The sequence below is a fragment of the Argentina silus genome (genome assembly GCF_951799395.1).
Source record: "Argentina silus genome assembly, chromosome: 19".
Taxonomy (NCBI): domain Eukaryota; kingdom Metazoa; phylum Chordata; class Actinopteri; order Argentiniformes; family Argentinidae; genus Argentina; species Argentina silus.
Genome location: NC_139673.1, coordinates 3,216,698 through 3,235,026, shown reverse-complemented (window position 1 = coordinate 3,235,026; position 18,329 = coordinate 3,216,698). Strand labels below are relative to the sequence as shown.

Here is an 18,329-nt window from a genome sequence, read left to right as displayed (position 1 = left end):
AAATTGATTGTTTTGTGGCTCTGTGGCTCAGTCGGCAGAGCATGGCGGTAACAACGCTCAGGTTGTGGGTTTGATTCCCGCTGGGACCATATATACTGAAATGTATGCACTCACTGCAATGTAAGTCGCTTTGGATAAAAGCGTCAGCTAAATGGCATATATTATTATTATTAGCTAGTCATGCTCTATTTCTCTCCTACCCATAAACAGGATACTCTGGTATTAAGCATGAATGAATGCCACAGTCGTCAGATTGACATTAATGTGAGTGTGATCCTCTCCTCTCCACAGAGCCCCAGCACCTCCCAGACCCCCCCATAGATGGAGAGATCTTCTTCTGCTGAAAGACAGGCATCTGATCCTACCTATCAATGCAATGTAAAGTCCCACTCTCCAATCTACAGCACCAGCTGAATGTAAGGCCAAGCTGCCAAAGTGCCCAAACCCCACCCCACCCCTTCCACGCTCACACACGCTCATACGCGCGCACAGACACACACACACACACACACACACACACACCCCCCTCCCAAATGCCACTGGCACGCCTGTGGCGAATAAGAAGTGGATATGAAGGTTTCTCGTGTGGTCTCGTATGAAACATAAGCTCCATGTGCAAATGTCTGTCTCAACGCTCATCGCCGTGGACGGGTGGACATTAGAGACTGTCAACGTGGAGACTGTCAATACTTCTTTTATGTTAGACACATACTGTGTGTATATGATGGATACAATGAAGTGAAAAAAGCTCCAGAACCAGACCAGAACCGGGACCAGGGTTGAACTTGAAAGCGGACCGAAAGCATTTCTCAAATGAACAAGTCGTTTTTTTTTTTCTCCCACTCACAAAATTGTCTGTGGCAGCCAGAATGATTGTGACAACCAGTTCACACGTGACGTTGTCCTGGCTGTTTTCACTTCAGACATTTCAGCGTGTTGTCCTGCCAACGGTGATGACGGTTCACGTGATCTCTGCTCACTAACGGTCTCTGAATGGGCTTCGGTGTGGTCATCTTCTATGCGTTCTACTTCATCTGCTCTTTCCTGTGTCCTTATGCAATTGCATAAACCCTTACCTCTCATGTCGCATACTAATGCTTTCTAACTCCAAGCGGAGCTGAAAACGTTTTCATTAATTTCTCTCATAAACTGTATTCCATAGATACACATTCTACTAGCTAATGAACACACACGCGGGAAAACTGAGGAATGCAAAGAAGAGAGAGAGAGTGAAAGGCTGGGGCACAGAGAGAGAAATACAGAATAAAAACCCAAGGCATATTCAGTTTTCACCGTTCAATATGAGTGAGATTTAGGACAGAGGGCTCCTCATCTATTGCTTAAACTTTTATCTTTTGCGATCGATACGATTCAAATCAATACAACTCATTTTCAATGCCATTGAGCACTTTAATAATTTCTGTTACATGTCAGTGATTGCTTTGAAATGACAATCAATATGCTCTGTGAAGCCTGCGGATTGCCTTTGTCAAAGAGTCCATAATGTTAAAATGAAGTGACTGTAGTTTCACGAACCCGAATTGTCTCGTATGATCCGTTTAGCGCCGCAAGGAGAAGTGAATCAGGCCGTCCTGGAGAACCTGCAGAGTTTTACTTTCTGTCTCCAGAACAGAATGAGCAGAAGGGCTGAACATGTGCAGGGGAGGCTGGTGGCTGGTGGAGGTGGAAATCGGAGGACGGGCTCATTGTAATGCAGGGAATGGAATGATAAATGATTTGTGTTTCATACGATCATCCTCATTCCATTCCATGAGTTACAATGAGCCCGTCCTCCGATTTCTACCCCCACCAGCCTCCCCTGCTGAGTGTACATGGTGCGTAATGTTTCATAACCCCATTTGGGCTTTATTTTTGTTCCTATTCCCATGGTGAGACCTTTACCTGCAGGACAGGTATCTACTCAAAGCATGTTAAAGAAAAACCCACAGCAACATGATTGCCCCAACAATGAGGTCGGTCTGCAGGCCTACTGCTAACTACTGCGCCAATGAAAGCTACATTTGTCATTTTTCACCCCTTATTTCATATGTTAACCCTCCAGCCACAATACTGAGGCCCATAAGAGGCTTATTTGGTCAGTAGAGTTGCCTAATTTCAGGGTTGTATGATTGGAATTGGAATGGCATCCAGTTGAATACCAATGCGATACACACAATGTTTTTTTTTTTTTGGCCTTTTTTTAATTTGTGGTTCCGGCTTGTCACAACCACTAGAGGGCACTGCCTCATTCTTTTGCTCACGCTTCAAAAAACGCTGGGGACCAAGGGACCCTCCCCCCGCCCCTCTCTCTTAATTCATGCTGTGCGTAATTGACAATTTCTCTTGGATTTTATGCAGGTCATTGCCATTTGTAGATAAGTGCAATAAGCATGGATGTATACACACAACTTCCATCAAAGAGCCAGCACCCCTGTGCTATTTGTAAATGGCTGAGGAAACAAATACGTTGTCAGGAGTTGTAATTGGATATTAAATTAAACAAATCCTTAATGCCTCTAAAGGAGAAGACAGAATGCATCTGTAGTCCGACCAGACAGAACAGAACAGAACACCACTGCTGGAACCTCTCTATAAGAGACAAGAGATGCAAGCCAAGACAAATGAATTTCCCAAGAGTGATGATAGGCCTATATATTTGATGACCCTGTCCACAAAACCTTGTGTAGCCTTAATTATAATGATGAAATGCACTAGAATATAACCCAGCATCTTCTCAGGAGGATACAGAATAGGTTTTATACCTCTGCTTTGAAAGTAAGGAAGTTGTTTGTACTGAAAGAGGTACAGATGATGTTTTCTTCCTGAATACATGTAAAAAGGAAAAAGGGCAAAAACAAATATGTAAATATTACTTATGTAAAAAATTCAAATGTAAAAGTATTAATTATTTTTGTTTGTTTGATTTGTGATTTATTGCAACATTTTGTAATGAGGCACTATTTATCTTTGATTCCAGCCTTTTCGGTGGCATTCAATGTAAAGTCATATTTCCCTCATAATAAAGAACTATTATGTAAATGTATCTTGAAGACTTGCGACTTATTCACAGATTTATATTCATCTATGAAGCTGCTTGTACTCTCCCTGCAAAGGCCTGCTCTGTTGCTGCGTGTGTGTGTTTGTGTGTCTAAGTTTCTATAGATCTTGATGTGAAGATTGCTCCATCTGCCCTTAACATGTTGACATACTGTGTAATTTAGTTGTCTTTTACTCTGACGTGTCATCGTTATAGCCAAACCTCACTCGGCCTAATATCGATCCTGCCTGGGGCCTGTCCATGGGACACCTTCCACAGTCTCTGTACTCAAACCCTTATTCATTCCAATTGACTTATTATAATGTCATGAACATGTCATTTTAGATTTTTCCCCCCGTTTATCAGTTGACTGATGGCTGAAAGTAGCTTCTATCAATGTCAGGGTTTTGCTCTGTGGTTGACACTCTGAGAGAGATTTCTGAGAGAGGGGGGGGGGGGGGGGGAGAGAGAGAGAGAGACGGAGGTGCATTGCCTTTGACATTGATGTTCAAACACAGGCACCATGGGAGAGGTGTGAACTGTGACTGGGGGGGGAGAGAGAGAGAGGTGGGGGGAGGGGAGAGAGGAGGGGGAGAGAGAGAGAGACAGAGAGTGGGGGAGAGAGGGGGGGGAGAGAGAGACAGAGTGGGGGGGAGGGGGAGAGAGAGAGGGGGGGAGAAAGAGGGGGGGGTTGAGAGAGAGAGGGAGGGGGGGGAGAGAGATTGAGAGAGAGAGGGAGGGGGGGGAGAGAGATTGAGAGAGAGAGAGGGAGGAGGGGGAGAGAGAGATCGAGAGAGAGAGAGAGAGGGAGGAGGGGGAGAGAGAGATCGAGAGAGAGATGACCACGAGAGATGACCACAAGATGGAGGTAATAAACCACGGCCAATGAATCAAGAAGAAAGGATCATATTATTCTCTTCTCTCTCACAGTTGTTTTCTATGAAGCGTTGCTATTGGTAGTGCTGCACCACGGGCTGGACTTACGGTACGTCTGTGTTGGATGTGATGCACAGCCATAGAACCATTTACTGAAAGAAATAAACAATCTCTCTTCAGGGAAGGGGGGAGGGACAGAGATGATGTCAGGTCCTTCATCTTGGCCAGATGTCTGGTCTGTGATTTAAGAGGTGTGTGTGTGTGTGTGTGTGTGTGTGTGTGTGTGTGTGTGTGTGTGTGTGTGTGTGTGTGTGTGTGTGTGTGTGTGTGTGTGTGTGTGTGTGTGTGTGTGTGTGTGCGTGTGCAGCAGGGGGCGAGGGGGAATGCAGTGCTCTTACAGCAGGCTGAGTCACCCTGATTGACTATCCTCCCTGGCTGGCTGGAGCTGTGGTTCTCATACCAACACCACAACTGTGTGACACAACAACTGTTTAGCGAACTGCTCAATATGACACCAACACCCAATCACCACGCACCCTACAACACCCAACACCCAATCACCACGTACCATACAACACCCAACACCCAATCACCACGTACCATACAACACCCAACACCCAATCACCACGTACCCTACAACACTCAACACCCAATCACCACGTACCCTACAACACCCAACACCCAATCACCACGTACCCTACAACACCCAACACCCAATCACCACGTACCCTACAACACCCAACACCCAATCACCACGTACCCTACAACACCCAACACCCAATCACCACGTACCCTACAACATTCACCAGTAAACAACATCAGTATGTCAGCTCTGTCCTGTACGTAACGCAGGAGCCGGACAATGTATGGAATAGTAAGTGGAACATTTATTGATAAGCTCAGACGGTAAAAACATGTTTTCGACTTGCAAACCCGAACTGGTGACTGACCCGCTGCCCTCGTGGATGGAATAACAATAATAGGCCTTGTTGTTTTTCCGAGAGATCCAGACTGTCTGTGTTTATCAGCCATGCTCTGCCACCTCTGATAGCTGGGGTAGTTGTCCCGTCTCTATGTGTTCACACGTCCTCACGGAGAGGCTCTCCTGCACGTTGTTTATTCTGTCTTCAGATCACCAGTGTCGGTTGCCTAGCAGTGCAACCTGTTGCTAGGGAAACGGTCAATCTTGATAATGGAGACAGAACTCATTTAAGCACCATTGTATGACCCCAGAACCTCAGAGGCACTTATTGAAGTGTAATATATACAGTAGGCAGGCATGTTCCTCATTTGGCCTAGTTCTGTGCAATGGACCTTTTTCGCGTCCATATTTGGCCTCTTGTGTCCTTGTCTTTTCTTGTTGTTCTTGTACATTTCCCGTCCGCGTTCATGCAATGAAATGAATTGTGAACGCTTTCATTCGAGGGAACAAAAACACACCTTTGTATCCTTTCAGGTGAAAATAAGCAAACAATGCATAAGCAAACATTGCAGCTATTCAAGGGCAAGGTTGGGCATCTATCTTTTCTTTAGAGGTCTTTTCTAGGTGGCTGATTCAGATGTACTGGAGTGTCTAGGTTATAGGTGGCTGATTCAGATGTACCGGAGTGTCCAAGTTATATAAGTGGTTGATTCCGGACCAGGACTCGTTTTATTCTCTCCAGGGGCGCTGATGCTTTTGATTCGCTCATGTGGTATTACACACTGCTGGATGCCTCACTTACAGCCTCTGTATTGAAGGCTCTGGATATGACTGTCAAGCAAAGAATAGCTCAATGTGTTCCTATGCCTTTACACGTGTACCATTTATCCATCCAGCCCCCCTACAATCAGTCACCATAGGGTGCACTAATATACAGTAGCATATACTTAAGCCAGAACTCCAGGCTCCAAGACAAGTGCTGAGCAAGAGATTGCTCATTTTGCCATTAAAATGGCTCTAACAAGGTCCACTGGGATCAGGCATGCACAGCAATTGATGTCAGTTTGTTCGCCAATAATACTGTCAGTAACGTCCCACTGGCACTCTTGTTATTCTTCCTTGGCTGTAGTTGTAGAGAAAGGCAACGTTGACTCCATCTGAGCCCCCTGAGTTTTACATTGTTAAAGAAAATGGCTTTTAATGGACTTCTGTCCTCAGATCTTTATCACTAAGCTCTATCTGCTAACAGCTTCTCTTTGAAGTCCTACACGCATATTTTCAAGCGAGACGTCTTCTCACTGTTTTTTTTGTCATTGTCGTGTATTGTAATTAGTATGCACGTAGAACAAAGCAGAGGAATTTTAGGATGTGGATGCCCCGTACAAGTTGCTGTCACACACAGTATAAACAAAGCAGATTTTTTTTTTTTTTTTTTAAAGTAGCACTAAAGTCCTCTCTCTGCATTCCGCACATTAGCTCACATTTGCATAGGATGTGCTTACCTCAGAGTTTTGACTTAAGAGTGTTCCTTGAAGCCAAAGTCCTCTGGGCAAACGCACGCATGAACTTGCATTTATCAGAAGTTCCCTGAGCTCATTGGGAGGGAAGTGGGTCAGAGGAGTTTAATTGAGTTCACTAACCGTGGGAGGTGGATGTGAGAGGGACGTCCTGGTTTACCCTCATCCTGGTTAATGCTAATGCTCGCTTTTAATATTCAGCTCAATATTTCTTGCACCTTTTTTTTTGTTGTTGTTGTTGTTGTACCTTTTCCTGAGATGTTCAGCCCGTATCCCTATAGTGTGATTAATCAGACAGGCTACTAAAGCATTCTGCTGCAGACCTTGTCAGGTCTTGTCAGGTCTGCTGCTGTGCTCTATGTGGGCCTTGCTGCTTTTCCACTGAGCCTGGATGTGCTATAATGCTACACCCACTATGCTGCCTGCCAATATTAATCGCGTTATCACAGTATATGGCTTCAGGTATAAAGGGAGGTACTGTACTCGGGAGTGGTTATGGTTTTTACAGTACTGTAGATCCATGAATACAAAGTACATGTTTTTTTTTTTTCCCCTCTTGACAATATTCATTGCTGCTTAGTATTGCAACCAAGGCGCATTAAACTTCAATTAAATATCAATCAAACTCACTTGAGACAAAGGGGACGGCTTTGACAAAAGAAATCACTTCGAGTTAGATTGCATTGAGAAAAATCTTTGTTTTTCCTCGGATGAAGTTAATTGCTGGGTTGTATGGGAAATGGCAGCAGATTACCATGAGACCTTCTGTTCCCCGCGTGACTGCTGGGAGGTTGGATGGCTTCCATGTGAACCTGCTGATAGCAACAAACACATACAGGGGGAGGCAGTGCACTGTCTAATTACACCAGCTCCTCTCCCCAGCTGGGATGGTAGTGTACCTACACAGGCACATGATTTGTTACCTCAGAAGACTTGAAAAGAACAAGAGGGGAAGTAGGAAGCCATACAGTAGCTGAACCAGACAGAGACACAGATGGAGAAATGTGTGGGATTTCTCCAAGCGAAAAAGGCACAAGTGTTGATACTATTCACTCCTGTTGAATAATCAATACAAAGCATGTCAGGCCAGATGGGAGACCTGTCAATCATTCATCAGAGGGGGGTGTCACATCTATTGTCCTCTGCCGCTTTGGCAGTTCATCAAATGGCCACACATTATTGTAACATGTTTACCGGGAGGAATGCGCATTTAATACAATGTATTTTGGTGTGAAATGTGAATGTGAGATGTGAAATGAAATTTGCTTGAAAAATATCACAATCAGTAGACTATCACAGTGGTTCTCAACCTTTTTGGCTGAGCCCCAGGTGAACAGCATACTAATTGATGCTCTAGTCACAGGGGGAACATTGGTTGCAATTAGGATCCTCTCTTTCAGCTTTATCTGATTTAACAAGAGACCAGCTTATGGTCTTCCCATTCAGAATGTTGGTTGCAATTGACCCGCAGTGGAAGACATTAGCTGTTGTGTTACTGCCTGCGTGCACAATTCAGAGAGGCAGCCACTAGAGACAGAAAGCCCAACATCGGTGAGTCCACTCCCCTAGAACAAACCCTGGCAGTTGCAACATTTGTATGCAAACCGAGTGTCCGGTAGGACACTCCATTTTAGAAAGTGCTTTTTTCTGGACCAAAACAACATTTGTAAATGAAGTATTTCTTTCAAGGGATCTCATTCCTTGATTGCTACTGATTAAACATAGTCATTACAACCAGAAGGAAGCTTTTAGAAAGCTTGAATGTTACATACTGGACCTTTAAAATTAGAGTCAAAGAGAGATCATTTCAAAACAGATAGTTAGAAAGGCCGGCCAGCAATCGGTAGGTCGCTGGTTCGATCCCCACCTCAGGAGGGAGCCAGATGTGAGCTGGTGACTAGAGGGTTGTTGGCATCATATCTAAGGTGCCTACCACTGCCGTTGTGCCCTTGAGCAAGGCACTGAACCCCTAACTGCTCCAGGGGTGGTTCCAACTATGGCTGAGCCTGTGCCCAGAGCTCTGTTCTCCCTTGGGGGTGTGCACGCGTGTTGTGTTGTCTCGGAGGTGGGGTGTGCAGTGCGTGTGTGTGTGTTGTCTCTGTCTCTGTTGTCTCTGCTCTGATCTGTCCATATGGTGTGCTCTATTAGTTTGTTTGTTTGTTTGTTTGTTTTAAGTCACATTAGATGCAGTACAGTATTTATTGAGGGTATATAGAACCCATTGTACTTGATGTGCCTGTGCAAGCAGAAAAACAATTACTCTGAATCAAATAGGTTACATTTGAGTGGGTCTGTTTTGAGCGGGGGGGGGGCGGGGCATGCTTTTAGCCCTGGGACACACAATATTTGTAAATATTGTAAATATGCAAACTGTGGACACATGCTTCGCTCAAATGAGCCATATGCCCATGATTCCTAGTGTCCTTAGGAAATACCCTGAGAGTGGCCCAACCAGGGCCTCGGTGAACACACTGAATCGAATACATCCCAAGGAATAAACACGGTATGCAATGTCGGCAGTATTTACAAAAATATTCACACTGCAATGAATGCAGCACCAAACAGCACAGAGCCAAGGATACCTGCATGATGGATTAGTAGCCTGGTCTTGACTTACTGTATGAGAAATGTGATGGCTTACAGAGTCTGACACCTCCAGTGATAAGTTGGCTACTTCATCACCTGCACAGTATATCCTTGTGGTGTATTAAACCCTGCCAGTGCACATGTGTGGAACGTAATCATTATCAATGGCCAGTACAGCTCCATGATCTATTAACTGTCTGCAATGTTCATATCAGGACCGCAGCTGACAGCTGCACGAGGAAAACACATTTGATTTGTGAAGCCAGTGTCCCACACAGTTTGAAACCTGTCAAAAATCAGTCCCGACTTCATTATGAAGTATGAGTATTTAGCAGGTCGGTTCTGTAGTGAGATGGGGGAACCCAAGTGCGACACATTGTGTTTTATCCTATTGTGTCATATCCTTAAATATCTAACGAGAGATTCTGTTCCCACTGTATCCTACTCTACACCGTCCTTAGGGGAATGATAATATGGTCCCCTTTTCGTTAGAATGTGTAAAATCATACAGACTCTGAATCCACTTCAAAACAGTCTCAGTCAACTGGATGATCTGTTGTTCGTCAAGGCTGAACAACATTTCTCCGTTTCTCATCCATCCCCATGTTGTCTTATTCACAGAGAATTGCCAAGAGGCTTGATGAAACATAAATGAACAGCGCAGCGTGAGCCACAGGATGATTGGCATTGTTTGAATAGAGGAGAGAGAGAAGACAACTACTCCCATACAATAATCATTCTCCTCTCTCTTTTGGTTGTCACATGGTTTTACACAAGTGGCCGTCCTCAGTGGTGGTGTTGGATAATACCCGGCCCACTGTGTCATTCCCTCCTTGGCCAGAGGGGGGCACTGTGACTGTGTCACAGAGGGAGACTCTGTGAGTGTGTTGATTTACTGCAGTGGCTGAGTGGAGTGGCCTCAGCAACATCATATCTGTCTTCTCTCAGGAGCTTTCACAGGCACTGAAAAATCATTGTGTTTGCTGATGATAATGCAATTAATTAAAGAGCCAATCATTTTAGCCCGGCACGTCTAAATGCGAATGGAACTTCTGACATATTGCAGTCTTGTAGGGAGCTGATTTTGCTGTGTATGGTGGTTCATCAACAGAAGTTAGATGAGTCTTTTGCTGTTTTTTTCTCCCAGTGACCATCACTCAAGACACAACTCTTATTAATTCAGATATTTGAACTGCCAAGTAAAAAGCCTCGGAAAATAACACAGCCTCTTTCCTCTCTGGGGGAGTAAATTCAATTCTGTTTCCCTCTTTACATTAATGTATTTCTCCATATACCCGGAGGGCTGGTTGGTAGATGAGGTCCTGTTCCGCTGCCAGATAATGCCCTGTTTCTTGGTAGATGAGGTCCTGTTCCACTGCCAGATAAAGCTCTGCTGCCATTAATTTTTCAATGGTGTGGAGGATGAGGATGTGCCTGGCAGGGAGAGAACCCCGAGCCCTGAGCCCTGAGCCCTGAGCCAGCATGGCTGTCTGTGTCTGTGCAAGCCCCAGCCAAGGCCGTCATGCTGACGAGGGGCGGCCTGGGAGTCCTCCAGTCAGTGTCCTGGGCATCCATGCCAGCGGGCGGGCAGGCAGGCAGGCAGGCAGGCAGGCAGGCAGGCAGGCAGGCAGGCAGGCAGTGAAGGCAGGCAGGCAGACAGGCAGGCAGGCAGGCAGGCAGGCAGGCAGGCAGGCAGGCAGGCAGGCAGTGAAGGCAGGCAGGCAGGCAGGCAGGCAGGCAGGCAGGCAGGCAGGCAGGCAGGCAGGCAGGCAGGCAGTGAAGGCATAGAAAATGACGAAAGCAACCTGGTCCTGGATGTAATGGTCTTCAGCCAATATATACGTAAAGCGTACGAGATACATGCACTGCGTGTGAGCCTGTGGCATGACAATTCCAGTCACAGGAGCTGGCTAAAGGACATAGAGATCTGGGAGTCGGCCAGGCAGCAGCCAGCTAAGCTAAGGCGTATACGAAAGATGAGGGCATTAGGATGAAGGGCAGCAGCTGAACATAATATGCCACTCAGGTGCAGCTGCATGGCCCTTCACATTAGGAGACAGAGAGAGCTTCAGAGAACCACGTCCTCTTAGCAGAACGGGCTACTTCGGTTTATATTTCTTTTATTTCTTTTTTCCTTTCAGGTAGTAGAAAGTATAAATAGTAATAAAGTATAAATAGTGTATACAACCACTGCGCTGCATTGTTCATGAACCTAAACACACAGACTTGAGATGTGTTTGTGGCTTAACTTTGTCCATGAGGGATACGACTGCACTCTTCCACTGCAGCAAAGGGTCTCTTGGAAGCAATGAAAAAAAAACATTTATTGTGTATATATATATTTATTTAGATTTATAGATATATTTATTCATTATTCCTGAGTCGTGGATTTGAAGAGGGAAGGATCATGCAGTGTTGAAAGTGCAAAAGGGTTTTGAATAATGCATATGTGCGTGGAATTATCTACAGCGGCTGTAATTATTGGATTGTTGTTCTCTCTATTTATTTATTCAGAGAAATGCCATTTTCTCCTTAACACCCCCAGATGATTCACAGATGAACTGGAAACACTTTGAAGCCAAACACCTGCAGACAGATTAACCAACATCAAGATTCAAGATTCAGAGTTTAAAATAGAATAAAATAAAATAAAATAGAAGTACTAAAAAAATATAAACAGTATAAACAGTATAAACAATATGAACGGTATAAGCAGTATAAACAGCGGATGGATGATTATGAGTGTGCATATGTGTTATGATGTCAGTGAGTGTGTGAGTGACTTGAGGGGGGCACTGGTGGGGTCATCATTGATGATCCTGATGATGTGGGGGAAGAAACTCTTAGTCTGAGTCTCTCTGTTCTTGCTGCCTGACAGCGAAGGCGTTTGCCTGACCGCAGCAGCTGGAACAGTCCGTTTTTTTTTATGTGTTGGAACATCTCTCTCTCTCTCTCTCTGACTAATTCTAGTAGTAGCGACTGACTCCGGTATGGAGCGTCAATCAGAGACCACCGTCCCAGTTACCCTGGCAACCCCACAGACACCTTGTTTGTCCTTCGACGGTGTGAGAATGTTTCTGTGCGACACCTTCAATCGACTGTGAATATTGACGAGTGGGTAAAAATAGGTCAAAGTGCTTTGGAACACTCAGTCCCCCCTGAGTGTTGTGTTAGACGATTCACACATCACATCAGCTAAGGCCCAATTAACGTCTGGTGAAAAGCACCGTAACCTCCGGCGCTGACTTTGGAAGCACTGCGTTTTGCAAACAGTTGCTGCTTATTGCAAAGTTGTCGTTACATCGCTGATTACCGAGCCGGTATGATCCTATGATTATGTTTGTGGTACTCGCGGCTGAATTGTGAAGGGAGCAGAAAGGCAGCGTTCTGTCAATAAAAAAAACAAACTAACTTCGGGAAATTGTACCTTGTAAAAAAGCACCATTCAGCAGTAAATGTGAGTTTGTATTATAGCACACCTGCCAGGGTTGTTGTGAGAGGAGGCCAGCTGTAAAAATGACATACTGCTCGACTGGTTTCACCACCCAAGCTTGACTTATAAGTCGAGGGAACCGGGCTTCACTCACACCTCCGCTTTACCAACAAGCCTAAACAACTGCATCGCGAGCACAACAACAACCCTTCAAGAGTCGACGTCGACCTAAGAGCCATGCCTGCAGCCGGAGGCTTGATTGACGCTTGGTGTGTTGTTAGATCATTCTGCCGGGCTTCGGGCAGCGCAGATATTTACATTTTCTTTTGTTCTATGTTTCATAAGTTGACCTCCACCCTGCCCTCGGCCGCTCTCGGGTTGTCCAGCTCGCCAGCGTCAGAGTCTGACACGCCTAACCGCTAAGGCAGCGGACAGCCGCGCGCGGAGGCCTCTGAAGGGTGACCTTCCTGTCAGAGGGGTGTGACCCCTGGTATAACAGGGGTCATCACTCGAAAATATCAGGTGGCAAAGTAGCAGCTGTAGTAGCTCCACAGAACAGCTTACAGGGGCCTTAGGATGAATACAGTAATGATTTGACGGTGGTACTGTGATTAAGTACTAACTGAATTGTGATGTTATTGTGTGGTTTCTATAGGCACCAGCCTTGAAATCAATGTTGTTGAAGGTTGTACATGACATACATACTGGGGTCGGGGGAATTACAGTACATAGCTGTTATTATTCAACATGGATGTCAAGTGGTATGGTATCTCTGAAGTATTTTAGACTTGAAACTCTTAGCGGAAATAGCGAGGAAAATGTTTTAATAATAGTAACATTAAAAGTGTGTATCTCATGACTCATGCACCTTCATCTGTTATTTGCCGTCTTTAATCATAGAACATGTCGGTTCAGAGCGATTATGTTTTGCCGTGACAAGTCGGAATGCACAAGCGGTCAGTCATTTTCTCTGTAAAGCCTGGCAAAGACGTTTGAAGTTTCCCATTGACGGAAACAATTTCGGATAATGAACAAAATTGAACCACATTTCGCTAATCTAGTACCTTTAGAAAGACAGCAGTGTGAGGGGAGAGGGAGAAAGGTGCATGCTTTGTGTGCGCTACTCTAAACGGCTTAAGGAACAGCCCCATTATAGATCCATAAGTCAATGCTACCGCAGCTCACACTGTGACAACCACAAATTGGCAAGCCATTCAGAGCCCACTTTTTTCCACATTACATATGTATTTATTTCTGCAGCTCGTCTTTTCAAGCCGCCTGGTCCTGTCAAAGGCGGTGCATTGGTGTGCATCAATAACAGGGACATTCTGACTTCTCACTGATTGGAATAAGGCAGGAGGAAGACGGAAGAGGAAGGCCATGCAGGCGGTCGGTCACACGCACACACACACACACACACACACACACACACACACACACACACACACACACACAGAGGAAGGACATGCAGACGGTCGGTTACACACACGCACACACACACACACACACACACAGAGGAAGGCCATGTCCCTGTTATTGTAATCGTCTACATTTAACTATTGACAGTAGCACTAGCAGAAGCAGCAGTAGGCCTATAATGGAGGACTGTGCTCGTTACCATTACAGGTCTATTCCAGAGGCTGTCACTGAGGGCCGTATTGCAATGTCACTCAACTGACTCACATACTATATGTGGTCCAGTGCCAGCTCCTGACACTGGACCACACAGGCAAAGTGTTTGCAGAGTGCCAAGGCTTAGCAGGTAATTACTGGGTACAAGCTACTTTAGAAAGCCCCATGCCGTACAGCAGCAGAACACAGATTGTTGGTGCATTAGTAGGAATATTCAGACTGTATGAGTGAACAGCACAACGCGCTTTCTATCCACACAATGTCAGTCAGTCCCAGGGCAAACAGGCCCGATAATCTCAGTGGAGAGTCGAAGAAACGTTGTCCAGGGTTTATGTCTGAATCAAAAGCAGAATGGCCTAACTAACACTGATTCCAGCAATGCAGAATATTATCAGCACCTGTTTTAAAAGTGCTTAAACGAACACAGAGAAGGGGGCCAGGGTTGTTGCGTTGTTACTGTCCTTTTAGATGGCATGAATTAGTGTCGTAAAAAGTACACCGTTCTCTCCCTTTCTTCTCTTTCTCTTCAGTGTCATTTCACCCACCTGTGTAGCCAGAGTGTGTTATTGATGTTTGAGTCTGTATGGTACTTGTTCCTGAATGCATATGTCTTCTGCCCTTGAGTCCCTCTGCTATGTACTGTGCAGTGCTATACCTGCAGCCTCACAGTACTTCCAGTAAATGTTGTACAGATTACACTGCTGGTCTGCTCTTGTAATCTAAGTAATCACTTGTGAGACAAATGGTTGGCATTGAAGCATTTTTCCTCCTCAATTAATCAATAGCTCTCTCTCTCTCGCCTCCTGTAATAATTCACAATGGCAGGCAGAAGGTGAGGGATTCTGGCTCAGGTATTGGTCTGGCGACTGAGGAGAAACTCTGTGGAAACTTTCTATTCCTGTTTTTTTTTTAAATTGCTGATGCAAGACTTGCTTCAGTCAAACTGCATGGCACACGTTTACTGGAAAATGTTGTAAATCTTGTATTGAGATATGTGTGTCGACAGAATATCCTCGATTCCAAGTATTTGATACATGCTGTATAAATGTAGGCTTGACGGCACAACAAGCTGTGCAGACTCCTACTGCTATGGTTCACATAGACATCATTATGCCTGAAAACCTCAGAAACAATACCATACTGTATTATCTGGAGAGGAAAGTCAAGATGACCTCCTGCTATCATGAACACTCAAACTTCCAGAAAAAGACATGTCTAGTAGAGGAGGATTGTCGTCAGTCATTTAGCATTCTTCTGTTGTTCAAAGTGCCCCCTTTCACCTCACCTCTTAGCCTCTCAGAAGCCTCAACCAATTAGTTGAGAAAACAAGGTTAATATTTAATGTCTTCCGCTTCTGTCTGAAATGAATCTTAAGCATGTGCTAATATGTTCTCGTATGTTGTCTCTCTGGCTGCTATAATCATTTGAAATAATGTTTTTTGCATTAGTCAAGTTCATTTTATTTCATTCACATGGCAGAGGTTTTTACCTCGAAATTGCATGATGAATAGATTGATTAAAAAACGAAACAATTTAGTACAATATACACAGATTAAGAGATTGCATTCAAGAGTTTTGTCATGATCTGTGATCTGCAGTTCTTTTTCTGACAGGCCCTTTGTTTGTGTGAGTGGCTTGTGTCCCTGCCTGAGGTTGAGTTTGTAGACTGTGGTGGAAGGTGTCTGTTTTCAGACTGAAGGAGGCGTTGGGCAAAAGGGAGGCAGAGCTGTGTTCTTCATTCAGTCAGTGGGCAGAGATTGAGGGCTGATGGGGAGGATGTGTAGTTGCTGCACATTGGTCCCAGGATGATGTGACATGCACGCTTCTGGGTTCTCTCGGGTTGTGAAATCATGGAGTGAGTGTGTGTGTATATATATGTATACACTCACCAGCCACTTTATTAGGTACACCTGTTCAACTGCTCAGTAACGCAAATATCTAATCAGCCAATCACATGGCAGCAACTCAATGCATTTAGGCATGTAGACATGGTCAAGACGACCTGCTGAAGTTCAAACCGAGCATCAGAATGGGGAAGAAAGGTGATTTAAGTGACTTTGAACGTGGCATGGTTGTTGGTGCCAGACGGGCTGGTCTGAGTATTTCAGGAACACAAGCCATCGAGAATAGGCTGCAGGAGAACGGGCTGATCACCCTTCTGCACTCAGCAATGCCCATGTCATCAACATGCAGGTATTTCCATCTCTGCTCATACTATGTGTCTGAAATTTGGAGGAAATAAGGAACACTTATGGAGTTATGTAGTAAACAAAAAAGTGTTAAACAAACCAGAATGTGTTTTATATTTTAGATTCTTCAAAGGAGCCACCTTTTGCTTTGATGACAGCTTTGCACACTCTTTTCACTGGTACTGTATTTATTAAACTTTTGACTGGTACTTATTTACCCCTTCTACCTTACTCTCTGTCTCTGGTTTGACACGAAGCTGCAGACCCAGGGTATGATGGATTCCCTGACACCTAGCTTGATGAGACAATTGCAAACTGTGCAACTGTGTGGTCAACCTTATCAACAGTTTGGGCAAAATGTGTTGATAGTTTCACTTGCATTACTGGACATCAGGGCAGGGAGGCTGAGTGAAGCGTCAGTAATCGACCCGCCCTGCCTGCGTCCAAATTGATTTGGGTCAAGCTTGTGACCAATGTCCTCCATCATCCAAGCCCTGGCAAAACTTTAGGTTTAAATAATTTAGGGGATCAGGGATATGGGTCTCAATTCAAACAACTCCTTCCACTGGCTTGGGACTATGAATTCTCTAAAAGAAGAACTGAGTATATTTTCCAAGGCACTATATTTAATATTATGTATGTCTCTGTAGATATGTGAGATATCTGTAAAAAAAATAAGAAAAAAAGAAAGGCAAACTGACAATACAATAGATGTCTGTTCTTTAGTATGATTCAGTGTGAAATACTCTATTGATTTAGTAAAACTGTGAATGGTGTGAAAGGGTGTGACACTTCAGGAATGTAGAAATGCTGTGGTGTCACCCTTGCATACTTATATGAGTGGCGTGGACTAAGAACTCCCATCAAGTTAAAAGAACCAGTCTGTCATCTGCACATTTCCTGTTCTTTATCAGCAACCATGTCTTATTCCAAACTGTGTCTGCCAAGAGTGAAATCTACACTCAGATCACTGTTCTTTGTTCACCCAGACCCATTCATCCTTTAATCCTTCTGGCTGCAGGCTCATCTTATTTCGTCTTCCATTGCAAAGATCCCCCCTTTAAACTCAAATGGTTTGAGTAAAACACATCTGAGTGAAAGTTTATGAAGCCTGTCAGGAGCAGGGAAGAAATCCAATAGTCTTTTCTCCCTCCTGTCTGTCTCAGTGATGCGCTCTGTCAGGAGAGCTGCTGGGCCTCTGCATTCATCATGCCATTATGTGGCATTGATTATACCTTGGCATAGCTCAGCACAATTGACTGTGGGAGAGAGGGAGAGAGATAGATAGAGAGAGATAGAGAGAGATAGATAGAGAGAGATAGAGAGGGAGAGATAGATAGAGAGAGATTGCTGAGAAATCACTGGAGACAGTCACTATTGGTCAGTGAGAGGCGGTTGCCCCTGAAGATGACGTATAGTGCCAAACCATAGTACATCACGTCCTGTCTGTTCGACTCCCCTTCCTCTGAGGGTGTGTCTAGTGTCGAAGTTTCAAATAGAGATTTGTTTGTTTCCGTGACGGTCTTCCATGCATCCATCTCAGTGGAGGAGGGAGGTGGAGGGAGAAATCGGTACATTTTATTTGTCCAATCATACTGTACGTTTTACTTGGCCAGGACAAGCGGACAAGCCTTAATGTTGAGACCTGTGTTTGGATCCACTCTGAAAGGGGACGTTCGATCACTAACTGTATGAGTTTTTGAATTTGCTGTCTTGCATTTTTGCGGTTATGTATTGTTTTGTTATGATTAGTTTGAAAGCCTGATACAAACTGCAACTTTATCACCGCATTATTGATCCTCGAAACGTTGCCAGTGGATGTAATTTCTCTTGAATTCATATTTACTGTAGAACAAGATCATCCCGTCATACATTTCACAGTATCTCTCCAGTGTCAGCGAGGAGGAATTATTATAACTTCACTTCAATGAACATTGCTATTCAATTTCATTCAGTCGTTGTTTTTGTACAACAGTATGATTGCATTTTCCAGGCTAAGAATTCTGTTACCTTACTAATGCACTTCATTTCAGCTGTCATCATCATCGTCAACCTCGAATAACACTTGTAACTCCACTGAGGCGAACGGAACAGGTAGGCCAGGTAGAACAGGTAGGCCAGGTAGAACAGGTAGGCC

The 18,329-nt window shown here is 44.6% G+C and overlaps 1 protein-coding gene across 4 annotated transcripts in view; it reads left to right on the top strand.

Annotated features, from left to right (window-relative positions):
• LOC310819817 (A-kinase anchoring protein 13) overlaps window positions 1–1,712 on the top strand; it is a 24,504-nt gene extending 22,792 nt beyond the window's left edge. For all 4 annotated transcript variants that reach the window (XM_083691215.1, XM_083691214.1, XM_083691213.1 and 1 more), the window contains one exon: window positions 292–1,712. In XM_083691215.1, the coding sequence (XP_083547341.1) occupies window positions 292–344 (53 nt within the window). In that variant the 3' untranslated portion in view covers window positions 345–1,712. The remainder of the gene's footprint in view (window positions 1–291) is intronic.
• The last annotated feature ends 16,617 nt before the right edge of the window (window positions 1,713–18,329 follow it).